Genomic DNA, 21,593 nt, shown 5'->3' with positions numbered 1-21,593 from the left:
CACAGTTTAGTGCCAGAAGTGCTGCCCTGTGAATATTTGACAATTTGGCAGCTATTGCACTTACCCACGTTTGGCACCTAGCAGTGACTGTAGACCTATGTAGTTTTGTAGACAAATTATTTTCACACATTTTGTGATCTAAAAAAAAAGCAGCTACCATAAAAAGCTGCCAGATGTGATTTAGTACTATATTTTATGCATGAACTGTCAAATATCTATGTGGCAGCTATTGCAGATACAGCCTTCATGCAGCGCCCTCTTTAAAGTTTTGTACAAAGGAAGCTTTAAATCACACGCACAAAAAGAGTGGAACCGAGCAATATAGGTGAAGCGTGAACAATTAATTAGATGAATTAGAATTTTCACTTTCCCAGATAAATTTTATTCTGAATAGGCTTATGTACAGAATACAAATCACGTCTGACCTTGCTTACCTTTCTTTCTATGAACAAATCCTAAAACCACAAAATGACCTCTTCCTTGAGAAATTGTATTATCTTATTGCAAAATGTTATGTGAGTAGGTGTGTAGTGTAACTTTTTGATTATTTTTAACCTTCAAGGATTTATGCCTATTGTTTGTTTTCATACATGCAAACTGGTCAACATCTATGGTCAATGTCAAGTTTATCTCAACTTTTGTACTCTTGGCAAAGAATTTGACAAAATGTGACTGTACACCGACGAATGAGCCGTAAATGTCCTCAATTGTATTCTGAGTTACAGTGTAAAATGGGCATGAAGGTCATATTCATAGTATTTCAATTTGGTGCTACGTGTATCTCATTAAATGAGGTACACGTAGCACCAAATTGAGGTACCTATGAATACGACCTTCATGCCCATTTTACACTGTAACTCAGAATACAATTGAGGACATTTACGGCTCATTCGTGGTGTACGGTCACAAATTCCACTGCAAAATGCTTAAAATTTATGTTTTAAAATCAAAACTTTCTATTGAACCTATTAAAATTGGCACCAAGGTGCTTATATTGGTCACTTTTGGTGAGCACAGGCTCTATGCTAGCTTATGCTGGGACTCTGATATGATGTTTAAGAGATTCCGCTCGCACTCTTGGTTTGCAAACAGGGCTCCACTCGCGCTATTTGAGGCTGAACAAACTCTTGGCAATGGCCAGAAGAGGGTTTTCTTTGTTGAGTTCCTAAATATCTGACTTTTACTTTGTTGTGACTCTTACTTAGCCATGGCCTGTTGGTCCAGCCCTTTGAGCTGGTCTTCCTCTCCACCCCAGGGTGGCGCAGTACAAATGACCATATGGGGACGTATTGCAAATATGGATTGGGTAGCAGCCTTTTGGTATAATCAATAACCCCTCTTCAAGGCCAATTTTTGGTATAAAGATGGGTCTTTTTCTCACAATTTTCTCATTTTTTTCCGGAAAATAGCCTGTAGCCAACATTTTTGAAATTTCCTCAAAATTTGGAGGAAAATTTCCCAGGGAAATTTTGTACAAATTAAGAAAATATGGCCGAAAATTTTTAATTTTGGCATATCCATGGGTCCAAATTTCTTGAAAAACTCCTATATTGATGGATCCTCTTTCAAATTCTCAGCAGCACACCCCTACCCAAACCAAATAGTACCCCCTCCCAGTTCCCCGGACTCTCCACGCTCACCATTTTAGTCTGTGAAGACCACAGGCATCAGACTGCTGCTTATCTAGTGGACTCATGATATTATGAGAATTCACAGGTCTGTCTTTTCAGGCTCTGAAGGAAGCTATACAATGTAATAAAAAGCCTACAAAATGCGCACCTTAAGGGCTGGGGTATGAACGTTTGGACAGTATTTATTTTGGGACATCAGAGCACATCAGACATATCAAATTGCATTCTGAATACGAAGAATGTCATTCTGATATCAAATAATTTTGATTTTTGAAATTCACAATTTAATACACATTTTATGGCAAATCATTAAAAATTGATATTTTTGATATTTAACAGTACTTGAAGTAAACTTTATAAATCTGATGATTTATACTTAAAGTATATGTAGGCGGGATGAAAACCCGACGATCAATTGAAAATTTTGACCTTTCATTATTGAAGATATGGATTTTTTTCCCAAAACACCAAAAAAAAATAGGTCTTTTTGGGAAAAAAATCCATATCTTCAATATGAAAGGTCAAAATTTTCAATTGACCGTCGGCTTTTCCTCCCTGCTACATACACTTTAAGTATAAATCATCAGATTTATATAATTTACCGAGGACTGTTATATATCAAAAATTTGAAAAATATCAAATTTTTATAATTTGTCATAAAATTTGTATTATATTGTGATTTTCAAAAATGAAAATTATTTGATATCAGAAAGACATGCTTCAGATTCAGAATGCAATTCGATAGGTCTGAGGTGCTCATGTCCTACAAAAATATTGTCGAAACGTTAATAAATGCTCATTTTAGATCCCTTAAACATCTAAATATCACTACATAGTCATGACTTGGTACTGACTCATTGCCTACATATCTCTTGGTGTAAAATACTAAACTTAAGCAACTCTAGTCCTTTCTTTTATTCCAAAATTCTTCATCAATGGTTAAATCGTTTTTATGATCTGTAGTAAAAAAATTGTATTGAAAGGGAAAACAGAAAAAAAATGTGCAGTCTGAAATAATTAAACAGGTCAGGATATGTCTGATCATACATGTAGTCGCTGTCACAACAAAAATGGTGTCAAGGTCATACACATGTACTCATGCCTAGCTAGCTGGCTAGCTACAAGAGGCGAACCAACCAACCGAACCAATTGGTAATGTGATTATTTGATTGATTCTAGGGGAGCTAGGCTCTATTGATTGGTGCTATACTCTACATGGTTGGTATAGTATGTACATACCCTGGGAATCATGTACAATATGTGTACTTTTGATATAAAAATGTACATATTAATACAGTAGTTGGAGATTTCTAATAAAGTCGTATGCAGTAAAAGGGCCATTGCGATCCGGCACTCCCAAACTGTGTACAGGATCCATTTTACTTTTTATTCTCTTAAAAGTGTCCATACAGTTTCTGATACAGTATGACCTCACATGCATGAAGTGAAAGCAACTACATTCTTACTTCAACATTCTTTTAACAGAAAAACCACATACATGTAATGTTGGATGGATAGACGGATATTTGGAATTTCCTTGGCTATAAAAAGTACATGGGCATCAGTTGAAGTTTCCTCTCGTTTTATAGAAGGAATCCGGGATAAACCATGAAATAAAATGATATTTGCCAAGTAGTATAGCTCAAAATTATCACTCAACAGTCAACAGTGTTGAGCTCAAATGTTATAATAATAATAATAACGACTAAACCTATAAATGTATGCACATTTTAGCACCTTTTTCTTCTTCATTAATATTTTAATATGAACTTGAACATGTTGAATACAAAATGTAATATTTTTTAATTAAACTGCAATTTGCATTTAATATAATATATTTCTATCAATTTTTAGAGAGCAATCTCAGATTGGATGGCACTAAGCTACATAACATGGTCCCAAAATGGGAAGGAAAGAGAAGTGAGGGGGTCAGCAAGAAGTGTGTGGTTGGAGATCAACTAAATTTTGCTTGCAGATAGAGGGGGCACATGCCCTAGGTGTCACCTTGGGGGGTGCTGAATTGGCCAATTCAGCATCGATTTTACACACCTTCCAAGCCATGAAAGTCTGTGCATTTCAGCACAAATACTCATTTGAAAGATCAATTTCAGACCAAAATTCAATGAACTTCATTTATAAACCAAAATTACTTTGCAGTATTTGTATGGTTTCAAGAATGGGGGGGGCTCTATTATGTATCCTTGGCCCCGGGCACCACAACACAACCTAGCTATGCCACTGTTTGCTTGATGGGGGACTCTCCAGTTCCTTCAATAAATGAACCCCTTAAGTTTAAACAAATCTGGGGGGTTGCAAACCCCTCTTGGTTAAAATATATTTTACAATCCGCCTTGACCTTTGACATGTTTGAGCGCTAGCTGCTAGCTCAATTTTCCAAAAAGTAGCTCTGATAACCCCTCAAACAGTAGACATAGACTACTCACGATTGAGGGGGGATGAGAGGTGAAGCCGCGACATCGAGCCGCAAGTAGTTAGAATGGTTTCCAAGAGTATGTGGTTCCCAGTAGTTTCTCTCCCTCGAATAGCGAGCATAGCAAGTTAAGCGAGATGGTTTCCAAGAGTATGTGGTTCCCTGTAGTTTCTCTTCTTATGGGTAATATTAGGTACACAGTCTGTAACACAGACTACTTCAACAGCTGTATATTATTGATATGTACTGAGACTGAGATGTGTAACAGCTTGCATCATTAATCGACATTGACATTGAACAAATATTATGTTTTTGAATTTTACACAGATCATGTAACATACATGCATTATGCGTACAGCTAATTACAATGTAGTTACATAATTAGTCAATTGCTTTTTGTTCTTTTCCAACATTTTCCTGTGCGGTGGGTAAGGATAGGATTCTTCATCTATGATTCTTCATTTTTTATTGGGTGCATTTCTATCACAGTCCTGCACTTTTATGCAAGAAATATAAGATGTACATGTAGACAGTGGCAGCACCAGAAATTTTTTTTTTTTGGGGGGGGGGGCATTGGAAGGGCAAAGTGAATTTCAGGGGGCAAAATTGCATAAAAAGTAAAAATTTACGTAATTTTGGGGTTTCGCCTCAAAAGAGGGGGGGCAAGAAATATATTTGGGGCCCCTTGCCCCCAGAAGCGCTGCCACTGCATGTAAAACTACCATGCTCGGTTTCCTCGGATCGTGACGTCTGAACAGCATCCCCATTAGTGTGAGCAGAGGTGCATACTGCATAGCACCAACAGGGAGGGATGTATCACTTCTGTTCTCCCGTCTCAGATTGTTTGTGGATAGGGTAAAGTTTTCAGCAGGAAACACAAACTCCAGACAAACTTTGCACTGAAAATCCAAGAACCTGGACACCACCACTCAGGGCAATTCAAATCAACTGAATCAAGTACACCTAGGGTTGGGTGGCGGGTAGGGTTGGGTGGCAGGCAGAGCCGGATTTACCATTGGGCCAGATGGGCCTGGGCCCAGGGCCCCCAAATTTGCCAGGCATTTTCCTTTTTAGCCCAAAAAACACCATGTTTTGGGCCAAACGGGAAAAATAGCAAATTTTTTTACTAAAATAGTCTGAAATTGAATTTTTTGCACACTTCGCACGCAAATGTCCTAGTAAAATCTATGCTCATCTCCCTCTATATAGAAATGCTGCATCCGCTACTGTCGCCCATTACTGCATAGGCCTACTGTTGATCTTATTCCTAAAGCAAAACTTGGCCACTTGAATTTGGCCACACAGGGCCACTTGAATTTGGCCACAAAATGAATTTGGGGCCTCCCAATTTTGGCCTGGCCCAGGGCCCCCAAAAAGGTAAATCCAGCCCTGGTGGCGGGGGAATATTTTGTTTTTTACTCATCAGTGGTGCAAATTTGAGCATAGCATGACTTTTAAATTTCTAAAAGCCATGGTGCAGTGATTTGTGTGAGGGGGTGGGGGTGTGTGTGTAGGGGAGTTGCAGGAAAAAGCAGTTTCCGTCCCCAATGTCAAATCAACGGTAAAATCATTCAAAATAGATGGTTTAAATTCATGTTCAGAGCAGTATGAATATCATTTGTTCACCATAGACTTTTACTACATGTACTTCCCATAATGATACAAGCTTGCATACCTAAAAAGTACTTTCACCTTTTGGAAGCCAAGGTGACATGCACTATAAATGCTTGATGGATGGATGGTAGTTATCAAATAGCATATTGTAGGCCTAGTGCAAAATAACGAACTTGAGCTGCCACACAGATGATCACTACAAATTGCATTAAGTTAGTCTTGTCACAGCCTCTGAAACTGATCAACAGCCAACATATGCAGAGTTTGTGAGAGTATACTCAGGCCTGGAAATCTGTGGCAGTGCGGGCGAATCCATTTGGATTCTCGCTAGAAAATTTTGCGAGAATCTTTTGATTCGCGCAAACATACTGCCCTCATACAGTCTGATTTAGTCATCCAAAATCACGGCTTTGGCGAATGAAAGATCCGCACACAACCGATGGCTGTTTTTGCTGTTAAAATGCACGCTCAAATCAGTATTATTGTACAATGATTTTAAGTAAATTATACCATAATATGCCATTTTTGAGGTTCAGTTGCTTAAAAAATGAAGTATAAATAGTCAAAATGGGAGTCAAACTTAGTACATGTATATTTTTGCCTTTCTGTAAACTGCCAATGCATTACGCGAATCCATATGGATTCGCTCAGTTGATGTTTTATGAGAATCTTAAATCTTTGCGCAAATTAATTCGCGGATTTGAGTCAGATTTTTGAGCCTGGTGTGTAGAAGGTTGGAGGGTGATGCATGGTACATGTATATGTCATGCGGTAAAAAAAAAATGTGCAGGTAAGAAGGTAATGGCCCCAGAAGAAATAGATTGGGGAAAGGGTGATGCTGGGTGATGTGGGATGCGGGTTAACCTCGCCATCATCCATCAAGCACCTTTTGGTTTTAAGTGGGTGACACGCAGCAATGTGCCTAGTGCAAACAGCACGGGTTTACAACGATTTTGTGGGTGACACCGGAATTAGTCGCCTAAACTGTGACAAGCTAAATTACAGCGCAAGTCAATCCAAATCTGACCTGAAGATTGAAAAAATTGTTTTTCTGGACTTCCGCCCAGATTGCCCTCCCCACTAAATATATGTGAATAGCGAGGCGTTTGTTACCCTGCATTTGCAGTGCAGTAAAAACAACCCACTTGCCGATGTAAGGATTAAAAATACAGGGGAATAAAAAGGCGGCGAAGGCAATCCACACTGTGCATACCTTTGGCACTTGATCCTGGATCGGTGAGGTCTTCAATACAGACTACTGTTAGGTATAATGTAGTGCCTTTGAAAACTGATCGGTGTGAATCTCCACACACATGCATCAGCAATTACAGGCCTAGATGTGTCTTGGATATATGCATCTACTACATGTACTACCACTATATGAGCCTAAATAGCCTCACCTCCATGCCACCATTCATTTAAAACTAGCCCAGAATTTTACCTCAAGTCGTGGAGTATGAGTTTTTGTACCCAACACATTCACAGGTAATATGCTCCTAATGTACAAACATATAGGGTTTTAAGAACTGTGCCTTGATAGATAAGCATGTTTGAGCTAGATTGTGGTCTATGAGAATACTGGACACTGTAAAAGTGGAAATTTTTGCACAATTAATTTTTGTGCGCTTCACTAATTTTTAACTGTTCCCCTTGTTTTTAAATTCACAATTCTAAATTTCCTCACATTGACTCATACACAAAAGGAATATATTCGCGCGTTGTTAATTTCATGGTAGCAGCTTGGAATGCAAAAAAGCGTGAAAATAAATGTAGCGCGAAAATTTCCACTTTTGCTGTATTCGGATGTAATGGAGTTGACTCACAACTACAGCATGCATGCCATTGCAAAAGCTTTCAAACTCAGACCATAACCCTATAGAGGGTCTATGCTCAGACAATGAGCATATTTCCTGTGAAGCAAACATAATCTGCCACCATTTTGTATAATATTTCTGGGAATGAGTTTCCTAAATTCCCAATTTTAGAAGTGACTGACAGTGTGTACCGGTCATTAGGTGGCCCTTTAAAAGAAAATTGAACATACCCTGTGACCCCTTTTTTGAAGTCATACCCAATGACTCCTCCACCCCATTTTTTTTTTATTTAGCTACCCAATGACCTCCTCTCATTCCAAAATTTTTGGCAAAAATATTGACAAAAATATTTTTTCCAAATTTCTATTGCAGATTTGGCAAATTTATTTTGTACTGATAGGCCTCTACTTCCAGACGTCGGTACGCACATACATGTACTTCTAAAGCTGAGTCCCCCCCCCGGCCAGTCCCACTGTCAAGTAGCTTTGAAATGTATACATGCTTTCTGATAAATTCTGAGACTTCTCGGGACAATCAGTGATGGGCCATGCCCTGGCTTCACCAACAAACCCCAACATTCATCAAAATCCACATAAAATGGGCTCATAAACTGTGCAAATGCCAAACGTGGAAGCAATTTATTAAAGACAAAGTTTGACATTTAACATAAAGACATACATTTTTTGTACACTTTTATTCTCTGCATAAGCAAGGCTGATTTAGAAACCAATGGTTAACAACAAACATGTGTGAGTTGGTCAACACAGAAGACAGCCATCCCAGCAAACACAAAACGTTATAGAAAATCTTGAAAAGTTATTTAAAGGTTATATAATTTAAGGATATAAAATGTTTTGATAACATTCAAAAATATTTTTGAAAACTTGCTTCATAACATTTTAACCTATAGGCTAATGTTAAACATGTTAAAGTGTTGACAAAATATTTTACAACAATGTTTGCCCAAACATATTTTTAAATTACATTTTCACAACATTTTCAAAATGTTGTTGTACAGTGCTTTTTCATATAATAAAACAGTTTCAATTTTTTTAACTGTTTTGACTAAAACTAAAAATATTTTTTGTGTTTTTCCAGGTCAATATTCTTATTTTTGGTTCTTTCTCGAAATCCCAAGAAGGTATAATAATCTCCGGGGCCCGGGTGACATGGTATACCATACCACAATATACTGCCGAAGCCCTGTGGTTCAGCTATGGTACAATAACCGCTCTAGTTTTTGATTTAGGTCTAGCAGTGGTAGTGTGTAATCCTGGTTTCATACTTTCCTGTCGCTTGCCCCTTTGCCTACGATTTTGCTTTACTGCACAGTCGCACCAGAAACGCTAGCGGTGACCAGCGGCAAGCCGATATATATCGATCACTCCACCGCTGACGCTTGCCCAAGCGGCAGCATTGCTAGGAGTTCAATTCAAGGCAACTCGGAAGCGGTGCCACTCTGACATATGAGAACAAGATACGATTATTGGCAATGCTAAGCAGCAACATTGGCTTTCATAGTCATGCCGCTACCACTGAGAGGCGTGCCGCTCCGCTTGCAGAAAAGTGTCAGCGGCATGATGAAGCACCACGCCGCTCAGCAGCAAGCGACAGAAAGTACGAAACCAGCATAAGTGATCAAAATAAGACCCTGTTCACATTAGAAGATTTCGACGAAGATAAGTTAATCTTGATTAACTAATTAAGCATGCGTACACATTTTGCTGAACGAAGATCGAACAAAGACATTGCACTGTACACATTTCATGAAAATTAACGAAGCTCGAACAAAGCTATTAACGCCCGACTATTATTCAAGCTGGCGAAGGTCACTTGTCATATGATCACTTTCCTTCATCGAACTAAGCGATGAAGCGAGCGTACACATTACAAAATTAGCTTCCTCAAACAAAGTATTCCTTCGTCGAAACAACCTTTTTAGCTTTGTTGAATGAAGCAATTGTAATCTTCGTCGAAGGAAAAAAAGTGAGTACACATTAGGAAAAAACGATTTTTAATCTTCGTTCGAGGTTCGTCGAAAGAAGAAAATTTTCAAATGTGAACAGGGTCCAAGTCTCTACATATATGGATCTCTGGCTGTACTGGGTGTACACTGAATAACACTGTCATTTTCAGCCAAGTCATTTTGCCAACAGCTTGTAACAGCAGGTCAATGAGTAAAATCACAACTTTGACATTTGTCAAAGTTTTAAAGAAGAAATAAGTGTCATTTTCAACAAGATGATCCTGACAGTTATGACAGGACAGAAAACAGACATGCAGCCAAACAGGAAACAATACATCCAGGATCATTAGCCTACAACCAACTGTAGAGATACAGATAATGCTTCATTTTGAACTAAGGCAACTTATCATTTATAATAAAAATCCCTTAAAAAAGGAATGGCCGCCAAATGGCAGGTTTGATGTGATATGCTAGGAAGGGACTCACCATTAGACTTCAAGGGGAGTTAGGAAGTTGGGGTCGGGGAAGTTTTTTTTTAATTTCACAGTTAGGGCGGTGCAATAATTATGAGCCCTGGGGAGGGTAAAATTGGGGAAAGAAATTGTTGGTGAGTCAAAAGGGGGGGCAAGCAATTTTTGGCTATCCGAGAGGGGGGCAAGCGATTTTTGGCACACATTCATAGGGCGCCTTTTAAATAAAACGCTCTGAAAAGGCTTAGGAAAACAGTACGGAAACGCTTTAATATGCAATTTTTCCTGCTCGCTGCGCTCGCAACATATATAAACCATTTAAGGTTTGCAAATTGGGATCCCAAAAATTTGGCATGTGTAATGGGGGGCAAAGATTTTTTGGTGGACCGTGAAGGGGAGCAAGCAATATTTGGAGGGCCGAGAGGGGGGCAAGCGATTTTTGGTGAGCCTTTCGAAAATTATTGCACAGTCCCTTAGGTGGGGAAAGTTTTTTTCTTTTTTTTTAGTGTTGGTGGGGAAAGTTTTTTTGCACATGTAGTGGGGGAAGTTTTTTTTCAAAACTTCCTACCCCCCTTGAAGTCTAATAGTGCGTCCCTAAATTGTAACCGTTTGGGTAAAATTTTATTCTTTAAATCAAGCGGATTGTAAAAATAGAAGGAATGGAGCTCAATTTACCATTTCGGTTTCTATTGTTAGACAATGGTATTATCATGGGGTGTTCAGCAGTGGATCTAGACTACATGTAGGTCTAAACAGTGTACATTACAATGTGAATGCTGAATTAATGAGCGTGTTTCTTTACCATGCGTTTGAATTGAAAATGGTAGCAACTAGCATCCAGGGGGCACTTGCTGGAACAAAACTGACCAAAATTTTAGTGCGGGAGGCATCCTGCCCCTTTTTACGAGGAATTCACACTTGTTGATATTTTTGAGCACTTGTTACCATGCGTTTGAATTGAAAATGGTAGCAACTAGCATCCAGGGGGCAGTTGCTGGGACAAAACTGACCAAAATTTTAGTGCGGGAGGCATCCTGTCCCTTTTTACGAGGAATTCACACTTGTTGATATTTTTGAGCACTTGTTAATATTTTTGAGCAACGAATTTGGCACGTACACACAGCACAGCTCTCCTAGAAAAAGCCTAGTTCATCACTCAAGACTCAAGACCCCCATTTAGTGTTAAAGGCCATGGACCCCTGTTTAGTGCGGGTGACCATCCCCATCAAGAAGAAATCACCAGAACTACATTTAAATTGTGATCAAGGACTGGAACTGCCGACCTTATACAACACCCTCATTCACCCAGAAGTCGCCAATGACCAAATGTTGTTATCTGTGCCTCTTCCTTTGGCCTGGTTTTACGCCACAGTTCTTATAATTTTGACCCATTTTAGCATAAAAATTGCTGATTTTCACATGATTCACATACATTTAGTAGTGGATCAGCAGAACAGGTTGGAAATTTACCCCCTGTTTCCTACTTTTTTATCAATTTTTTTGGTCCGTCCTTTAGCATACACTGGTGCTTGAAATAAGCAAACATCTTCAAGGGCCATTCAGGCCCTAGGGTTTGAAAAGTAGAACCCTCATCAATTGTCCGGGCTCAAACTCACATTACAAAATATTAATTTGTTAAACTGGTCCACATTTTGTGACTGTTCAGTGTTGACACTTTGTAAAACTTCACGAGTCGCCAATCAACAAAAGTTTTAATGCCACATATTGGTGTTGAAGTCAGCACTGACTTTGTCCACTTTGCTGACTTTGGTGACAAAATATCACAGGACCTGTGGGCCGCAAGGTAGTGTTTCAGTGGGCCCATAGTGATTTTCACAGGCTTTGGCCTGAGGGTCCGCATTAATAGTTGACTTTTCACACTTCTCTGGAATTTCTGTGACCAAAATCAAAATTCCATGATTTTTGCCAAGTTTTACAAATTTGTGACAATTCAAATTTATCAACATGACCTTTCTGATTGAACCCTGAGCACCTGCAGATACATACAATGGACTTGATGATAATATAATAAGGGGTGAATCAAACGAATGAATGACTTTGACTTTTACCCTTGCACTTTATCCCCCTATTAATGACATTGCCACTAATTGAAGGCCATTAACACCAACTCCAATTTTGTTTACTATAGTCCTAGCTATACAACAAACGAGGATAATAGCCCCTATTCATTAATTTTGCATTGATTCACAACAAACAGACAATGATAAATAACTAAGCTACTCAAATAAAGAAAATCTGCACTTAATGTAACCCGTCCTACAACAAAACCTGAGACAATGATAAATAACTAAACTACTCAAATAAAGAAAGTCTACACTTATGTAACCCGTCCTACACCAAAACCTGAGACAATGATAAATAACTAAACTACTCAAATAAAGAAAGTCTACACTTATGTAACCCGTCCTACACCAAAACCTGAGACAATGATAAATAACTAAGCTACTAAAATAAAGAAAATCCGCACTTAATGTAACCCGTCCTACAACAAAACCTGAGACAGTGATAAATAACTAAACTACTCAAATAAAGAAAGTCCGCACTTACGTACCCGTCCTACATCAAAACCTGAGACAATGATAAATAACTAAACTACTCAAATAAAGAAAGTCTGCACTTATGTAACCCATCCTACACCAAAACCTGAGACAATGATAAATAACTAAACTACTCAAATAAAGAAAGTCCGCACTTACGTACCCGTCCTACATCAAAACCTGAGACAATGATAAATAACTAAACTACTCAAATAAAGAAAGTCTGCACTTATGTAACCCATCCTACACCAAAACCTGAGACAATGATAAATAACTAAACTACTCAAATAAAGAAAGTCTACACTTATGTAACCCGTCCTACATCAAAACCTGAGACAATGATAAATAACTAAACTACTCAAATAAAGAAAGTCCGCACTTACGTACCCCATCCTACACCAAAACCTGAGACAATGATAAATAACTAAACTACTCAAATAAAGAAAGTCCGCACTTACGTACCCCGTCCTACATCAAAACCTGAGACAATGATAAATAACTAAACTACTCAAATAAAGAAAGTCTGCATTTATGTAACACGTCCTACACCAAAACCTGAGACAATGATAAATAACTAAGCTACTCAAATAAAGAAAGTCTGCATTTATGTAACCCATCCTACAATGTACACCAGAACTTCAGCTTGTTATGGCAAATTGATTAATAAGGTTGTGTGCAGAATCTTGTTAGCTCCAATTTGATACCAAATTTGCTACCAAATTTCTAAATTCACAGAGCTTGATACCAGAGGTGTTATCGACACAAAATTTTAACTTTTTATGCTAGCATGCAGAGCATTAAAAGACAGACTTGTACTGATGTCAGTTACTATCCTTTTGTGGAAATAAAACCAAGTGACGATGAGTCACGTACAAAGGTTTAAATAGGCTTTATACATTTTTGTAGTCTAGTGATGAATCTTTATTTCAAGGTCATTTATAGAAGCGCTCCCAGTGAATGTCAACAACCCCGTCACAGATAACGATTCTGTCACTGCCTCTTGTCCTGCACATATTGTAATTTGGTCAAATAGTGTCTGTGATGTTTTGTGGTTTTAGTTACGTGTGTGACACACCGATGTCACAGGTAGGCTAAGGTAGCTACATTGCAGCTATCCACTTGATCATGTACATGTATACATACATATGTACAATGTAGATGACACGTTGTTCCTACTCCTGATTCCAGATTGGAATTTAGAAAATATTATCTTGTTTTGCCAAATGAAACATCTATCCCATTTGTAATCCTAATCCTTTAAAAATAGATCTAACTGGCAATAAAAGTCAAATTTTAATATTTTTGCAATTTGAGGGAAAATTAGCGAAAAATATGCAATTTTGCATGTTTTGTTCTATTATACAATTGAAGTCACAAATTTCTAAGACTTAGTAAAATTTTAAGACTTTTTTTTTTCGTTTAAAGGTTTTGTGTTTTTAGTGGGAAATCACATATTTTTGTGGGGTTTTTTTAATCGATGTGCATTTTTTGCCCTCCAAAATTGTGTGTTCCTAGCAGCTCTTGGGTAGAGTTTAGAAGCTTGGTTACAAGTACATCCTGCCAAAAAATTATTAAACAATACACCCCCCCTCCCTTGATCAGTTGAACATGTTGAATACACAGTGGTAGGCGCTATGGGGGGGCAAGGGGAAACATTTTCCCCCAAATATTTTTCTTTCCCCCAGTTCCCCCCCCCCCCCACTTTTGAGGCAAAAACCCCCAAATCACGTAAATTTCCCACTTTTTGCAGCAATTTTGCACAAAATTTGCCAACTTTGCCCCCCTGAAAATCACTTTGCCCCCCAATGCCCTGAAAAAAAATTCCTGGCGCCACCACTGTGAATACATTCATGCAAATTATATAAAATGAATACCTACATGTAATACCCCAAAAAGGTATATTGTAAAATAAACTAAGGATGTGCATAAAATACTGGTACTAGAAGATGTTCAAATCAAGCCAGGCGGCATAGGAAGCGCAACATGTGACGTACGAGGCTGGCGAAGATACAGGGCTGACAGCCCCATTCAAAATACACGGTTAGCAATTATTATTACAAATGGAAAATTAACATACTTGCAGTGGGGTACTTTGTCGAACTCCGACGGTTTTAGAGTAAAATAATTTTGCTTTGACACCACATAACAAATTTAGAATTGTTTGTGAAGATTTCACGATTATGTGTTAATGCAATGGCGACCTAAATTGGCGATATCGCTTCCATCACCCCCGGTCCCCGCACTCCGTGCATCCGCGGGTATTCATGCTTGTCGGTGAACTTTAAAAACACCCCTTTTGCATCTCATTTGGCGAAGTTTTTAGGGAAAACGCCTTTTTTCAGCGATTTCACGAATTATTTGCCCTTCGACAATACCCCTATTTTCGCTAAAACGCGAATGATATTTCTAATAATTTACACTTTTCTGGCAGAAACGCGTAGCCTGCTCGATGAAAATACCCTTTTTTTTCAATTTCGCGAACACGCGGTTTGAAAAAACACCCCTTTTTTGTGTGTTTCGCGAATCGCGTTTCTTCATCTGAAAACACCCCTTATTTCGCATGAAATTTTCGACGAGCATGAATACCCGCGGATGCATAGAGTGCGGGGACCGGGCCATCACCGCCTGAATCAAGCATCCCTACTTCATTACAGAATTGCAGCAAACTAAAGTCGTAACTGCAATTAAATTGAAGTATAATTTTACCAACAGCTGAACCATGGAACCCACCTATTCCAGGTAAACAAAACACAAAGTCAGGGACAAAGGTAACAAGACCTTTCTCTACAGTATGTCCCACAAAAAGTCAGAGTGCGTAATATTGACATTGTTTGCCAACTACTATTGACAGCAGGACCTTTCTCTACATTTTGTCCCAGCACATTGTAAAGCCTGTAAAACCCTCCAAACTATGGGTCTTTAGGTGACAGTGCAGATAAAAAAAAAAAAAAAATGAAGTCATTGGGTGAGACCAAAAAACAAATCCCTAAAATGGATCCTCATTCAGTAAATTAATTAAATTAACACGTAGATGTACATAAATAATTTAAAGTTTGTTATTTTAAAATATGTGACAGAAAAAATGGCCCATTCCACGGGTGAAGAAGGGTCGTTTTTTTAGCTGACTCTAAAAATCACCAAAATCTGTAAATAATTTTTTTCTATCAATTTGCGTATGTTTTTTTTTAGTCCAAATATATTTTTCCAAAACAGCAATTTCCATCAAACTCAATCCATTTTGGGCCAAAAAACAGCTGATTTTAAATAGCCAAGTTTTCAAAAAAATCTCAAAAACAGAAAATCTGGGTCGGTTGGGGCCATAGAACAGGGTTTTTTTCCTCACTTTTTCAACAATTATCAAAATTATTATCAAACCAGCAAACCCAATGAATCATGATAGGGGGCCTACATGCTTTGATACATGTAGGCGTATTACAAATGCCGTAGGCAATACATACAGCCAAACAATTCAGCCACAAAATGCACAAATAGATCTAAACTGCACACAACCTCGTTTTTAAAATAATTAAAAAACCCGAAAACCTCAACCAGTTTGAAATTGAAACCTGGTTCAGTGAAGGAAATACCAAGCGGCTCAGTAGTGATCAAATTGTAGCTTCTGATTTAGCTCAAGCCTCCTCTAGGTCAAGGTCATAGTAAGCTGCTAATACTAGGCAAATTTTTGCAAGGGTTTTAATGTTAGCAATTTTCACTGCTAGACTTGAACCACAATTTAAAACCCTGTGAAATTATTTCTTAACCCATAGGCTTCGATATGTATGTATGTTTCAAGCTGCAATAACCATAACAGACACCACAAACCTGCTCAGAATATAGCTCAAATTACGAAAAATTAACCCCATGAAAATAACCAGTGTACAGAATGGAATACAACCAGTCATTTTTACAGGCATGTTATTTTCATGCCTTATTTTCATCAAAAAAAGGTCATAAATTTCGTTCTTTACAACTGAACAAGTTGTGTGGTAGGCCTATACTGTATGCAAAACAATTTATTTTTCTCAGTCATGGTACTTAATGCTCTTGTGTAAAAATGGGAAGAAATTATCTCGTTGACTGCATGTGAGTACTGAGCAGGACATCCCTGGATGGGCGACCATTACATGTACATGTATCAAACTTGGCTCATATTGGTTGTCATATTTGGTCATCAATCACTCCACAACATTGCACATGTAGCTGTCCAATTGTAGAAAAATTGAGCTATTTTGCATGGGGGGGTTCACTCCCATTGTGGCCTGTACACCATCTGCGATAATAAAAAATTTTAAAGCACCCAAAACAAGGATTTAACCCTTGGCTAAAATGATACCCTAAACAGGTAACACACACCTGTTTTCACACCCTAAAAGGGATTTTATTCCTTGCATCAAATTTCATACCCTAAATTTCATTTTCGTGTATTTATAGCAATTGCAATTTTGCTACCCTTTTTCCAATTTTTCATGTTTTTGATACCCTAAAAACGAATGGCACGTATCGTGCCTACCCACGAAAAACTACCCTTTTTACGCGTTTTTATTATCGTGGATGGTGTACAGGCCACAATTAGAGTGACCCCCCCCCCTGGGTTTGCATCTAATTTCACAATTTCCATAAAAGGTCCATTCAATGATCCCAGTGTAAGTGTAACAAAATTAAAATTCTTCATGAATTACCTTTGGGGATTTAGTCATTCAAATTGTCATTTATTAATGTATTTTTGAAATGAAATATTTGGTAAAAGTTGAAAGTTGAAGCCCCATTCAAATAGGCCTACAAATAGAGAAATAACACATTCATGTAAAAATGCCTTCTAAAAATGTCTTTAACCCTAACTTATAAAATCTTACAAAGAAAACCACTACGCATGCATTCCATGTGATGCGATGATGCAATCACCCCAAGTCATATGCTCACCGAGCAAAACCCCTGTGGCATGAGGTCGGTGAGCGTGAGCACGGTACCCAAGGGGTCGATTCCTGGGGGTACCAAATGAAATCTTTGTTCATCTTCTCTCCTTTTTCGTTCCTTCTCTGCCTTCCGATAGCAAAAAACTATGGCCCGTTAGGGCTAATAGACAGCTTTCAGATTAGCCACTAGCAGGCTATGATAGCACATCTATTAGCCCTACTATAGGGCCTTTTAAACACACTCTACCAGAGAACCGGTAAAGTGACTTTTTTCAGGGGAGCAGTCACTAGGTTTAGCAGTTCTCTGGTTATAGTTTATCATTTTTTGGCTCGCCAGTCTAAAGGCCCTGTAAGGCTACACATCTATGACAGTAACAAAGGTGTCAAAACCTGACTTTTGATGAGTTTTACAATCCTCCCAATGAGCAAAATACTATGATATTGAATAGGCCTTTAAAACCGCACCAGACAAGGAACAATTATATTAACATGGATCACTTCATCCCTATCCTATAAAAAGAAAACTAATAGGGCATTATTTGAAACCCCTTTCACAAAATGTACAATATTGATAGGGCATTGTATTACGGTGCAGCTTGGGTAAATATTTGTTGAACTTGTCTGGCAAAACATGGTGGGAAAATGTGATGAATGCCATCATAAAATACACTATGAGGATATAAAAATTGAAATTTCCACACTTTAATACTTTCAGACAGTCAGTCAGTCCAAACAGCTATGGCTAAATGCTAGTCTTAATTTATTAGTCAAATCTTGTATTGAGTTCACAGAACTTATTCAAGCATTATTTGAAAATTAATGTCCCAGGAGCAAACCCAGTGGCGTAGCCAGGGGGGAAGGGAACAGATGCCCCCTGTGAGAAGTCTTGCCCCCGTGGGAGGCCTTTTTGTATTTTTAGCCCATTTTTAACATTATCGCTAAACTTTTCCCCGGAAATCCGTTGCCCCCCCTCTTGCCCCCTCCCCCTCTGAAAAAGTACTGGCTACGCCACTGAACAAACCACCCGTCCAAACTTGGGACAGGTGGCTAGCTAACAATCAACTTCCCCCCCCCCAATAAAACTGCAGTACCCAGTACATGATCTGTTCATATCAAGTGTATAATTTGTGCCCCCCCCCCACACCAATTGATTGCAAAATTTAGAAAATCCCATACTTAGGAAAATTGCCCAAAAATGGTCAACTAAGGAGAGCTAAAACTCTCCTATCAGATTTAAGAGGCAGTCCCTGACAATGCATTTACATACCTTGAAAGAAACTCTTGTTTCTCAGGAAGCTGACGCTGAGTCTTAAGATGGAGAGTTTGTCCAACTTGGACACTGTATCCTCGTCAAATGGAAGCAAACTTGCGAGTCGGTCTAGCTCGGCATTGAGACGATCTCGGTGACGTTTACTGGGGTTTGATTTCACCTCTCCTTGAGGCTGCACTGGATTCCTGTTTCAAGTGAGAAAATGCAATTCAAACAGTTTTGATTTGGGTTGGTTAAAAAATTTTGAATTTGATTTTAAAATTATGGACAAGCTGAAATTTTGGTTTTAATAATCACCTGCTTTTTAAAAAGATGTTTGCAGTTCTTCTTTAAAAAGGGGGGGGGGCATTGGGTACTTGTAAGCAAAATGAAAAAGAGGGTAATTTGGATATATTTTGGAAAAAAAGTAAAAAGGGTCATCAGGTAGAAATTTTGAACACTAAGAAATTTCACAGTTATCAACTTGCGTGGCTCTAGTCTCGACATTAAGCGTCGACCGCAATGACTCCACTTTGACGTGCATCATTTTAACAGATGAAATTTGGAGCTGAAATTTGAAAGATTTTTGAGAAAAGACCAATATATTAAAAACCTACAACAATCTATGGCAATTTGACCCAGGATGACCCCAAAATGACCTTCATTGTCTCGTTTCATTGGCCGCTCCCACCAAATTTCATGAACCTGTGACAATCTATGGCAATTTGACCCCGGATGACCCCTAATTACCGTACCCCAAAATAACCTTGACATTTTTTGTTCTGTTTTGTTGCTCGTTCCCACAAACCCGAGACAATCTAATCTCCCGATGACCCTGAATGACCCCAAATGACCTTAAAATGACCTTGACATTTTGGTCATTCTTATAATCTAGGCCTATATATCAAATTGACCCCACAATGACCTTGCGATTAAACATAGTCTGAATATCTAATCAGGTCATGAACCTCTTGACTGTGCTACTCCCTACCATAGTCCATACCAAGTCACATCACTGTAACTCACAGGTATCTCCAGATAATCTGTTCACAAGGTTATTTTCCTTGATGCATATAAATTATGCAAATTAGCTTCTTAATTACCATATTTTGCGACAAAAACCTACTGATATTCAAAGGCTACCAATTGCCACCCCTCCACCAAATCGCATCACTATGCCTTACCAGTTCCAAGAAATTACACAACCTAGGACAGACAGACGTCCCGACAGACAGACCAGTGGAGGTATAAAACTGGGGCAAAATTCTATTTCTTGTTCCAAATTTCCCAAATTTTTTTAAACATTTTTGAAATGGCAAATGGCAAATGCCCCTAATTTCTACAGGCCCAGGTCCAAAAGGCCAGCTCTCTCCCAATAGTCCCATGACATTGCCCTTGCTGCAAAGTCAAGTACAGAGATTTCATATTGAAGTGGACCCCCCCCCCCACTGTTGGAATTGTCCCTTTGCACAGTCATCTCAAAACAAGGTTGCATCCTACCCCCCAAAGTGCACTTACTTTATTTAACTATGTACGCTTTGTAACAATCTGTGCATTGCTAGAAAAGCATGTAAAGATAAAGTCACACTTTTTGCACATGACATGTGCATGCGCTTGCAGGGAGAACCTTGTTTTGGGATCAAGATGGTGGATCTGTGCAAAGCCTTTGCCAAAGGGCCCGGGGGCGGGGGGGGGGGGGGTGGGGTCACTCCCATTGTGGCCTGTACAGTGTACACCATCCGCGATAATCAAGTTTTGAAAAGCACACTAAACAAGGATTTAACCCTTAGCTAAAACAATACCCTAAACAGGTAACACGCACCTGTTTTCACACCCTAAACAGAGATGTTATTCCTTGCATTAAATTTCATACCCTAATTTTCATTTCCGCGTATTTGTAAATTGCAATTTTGCTACCTTTTTTTCCAATTTTTCATGTTTTTGACACCCTAAACACGATACGCGCGTATCGTGCCTACTAGTCCTGCCAGCAAGACTTCAGTCTTTATCATAAACATAATGACATCTACTGATCTAGGTACGACGAGTTACAGTTACTGGAACTATCGTGCCTACCCACGAAAAACTACCCTTTTTACACGTTTTTATTATCGCGGATGGTGTACAGGCCACAATGGGAGTGACCCCCCCCCCAGGGGCAAAGCCAAAGGGTAATATGGCCCTCTACATGGACCTTTTAAATGAAATCTTTGGGGGAAATCATGAAATGACAGCCAGCCATAAATTGTGGTACTGGTGCATGTACTTCTGAGACTGTAGCCCTTGTTTAATTTGAGCCCTGTACATTTTATCCTGACATGCCTGGCCCTGAATGATTCCTAGCATGCTAGGGGAGGAGAATGGTACCTTTTTGCAGGTCTGCGTCTTCTCTTTCCAGCATACATGATGTCGCTGCAATTATAAATCCAAAAGTTAAATTCCAACAATGAAGAAAATATTAAAGTAAATCCTCCACAGGCCGAGTTTAGAATAAGAAAATGAAGAATTTCTACACATCATTCGGACAATGTCGGTGAAGTATTCTGCTGCAAGAATAACCAGGCTTCTTAAAAACAAGTATTTTTACTATGTCAATAGTTGCCCAATACTATTGATAAGCTTATGACACTGTATGATGTTCAATGCAATTCTGTAAAACTGTCAGTGAGTGAGACAAGACTGACAAACTGGACTGAGAGTGAGAGCATGAAAGGGAAAGAGCAACAACTGCGATTGATCACAAGTTTTCAGACAAATTTGAAAAAAGTGATTCCAATATTTTCAAGATTTGTCAAGTGCAATTTCGGCTACATCTGCGTAACATCATCCCGAAGTATTGTTGCTAAACATGTAAATATTTGGCCTGCCTGTAGACTTCCCAAGTGCAAGTTCAGGTTCAATCGCAATTACATACATGTACAGGCAGCATGTGCAGTAGACTCGTACT

General features: G+C 38.7%; 1 protein-coding gene across 1 annotated transcript in view; it reads right to left on the bottom strand.

The window, feature by feature from the left end:
* Nucleotides 1-21,114, bottom strand: part of LOC140145228 (aryl hydrocarbon receptor repressor-like) — a 111,900-nt gene extending 90,786 nt beyond the window's left edge. Inside the window, exons 1-2 of the mRNA XM_072167002.1 lie at nt 21,014-21,114; nt 18,665-18,852 (exon numbers count right to left, since the gene is read on the bottom strand). Coding sequence (XP_072023103.1) covers nt 18,665-18,852; nt 21,014-21,051 — 226 coding nt within the window. The 5' untranslated portion in view covers nt 21,052-21,114. The remainder of the gene's footprint in view (nt 1-18,664; nt 18,853-21,013) is intronic.
* Nucleotides 21,115-21,593: the final 479 nt, after the last annotated feature.

The sequence above is a fragment of the Amphiura filiformis genome, unplaced genomic scaffold, assembly GCF_039555335.1.
Source record: "Amphiura filiformis unplaced genomic scaffold, Afil_fr2py scaffold_177, whole genome shotgun sequence".
NCBI lineage: Eukaryota > Metazoa > Echinodermata > Ophiuroidea > Amphilepidida > Amphiuridae > Amphiura > Amphiura filiformis.
Note: the sequence above shows the minus strand (reverse complement) of the source record. Positions and strands in the feature narration are given on the sequence as shown.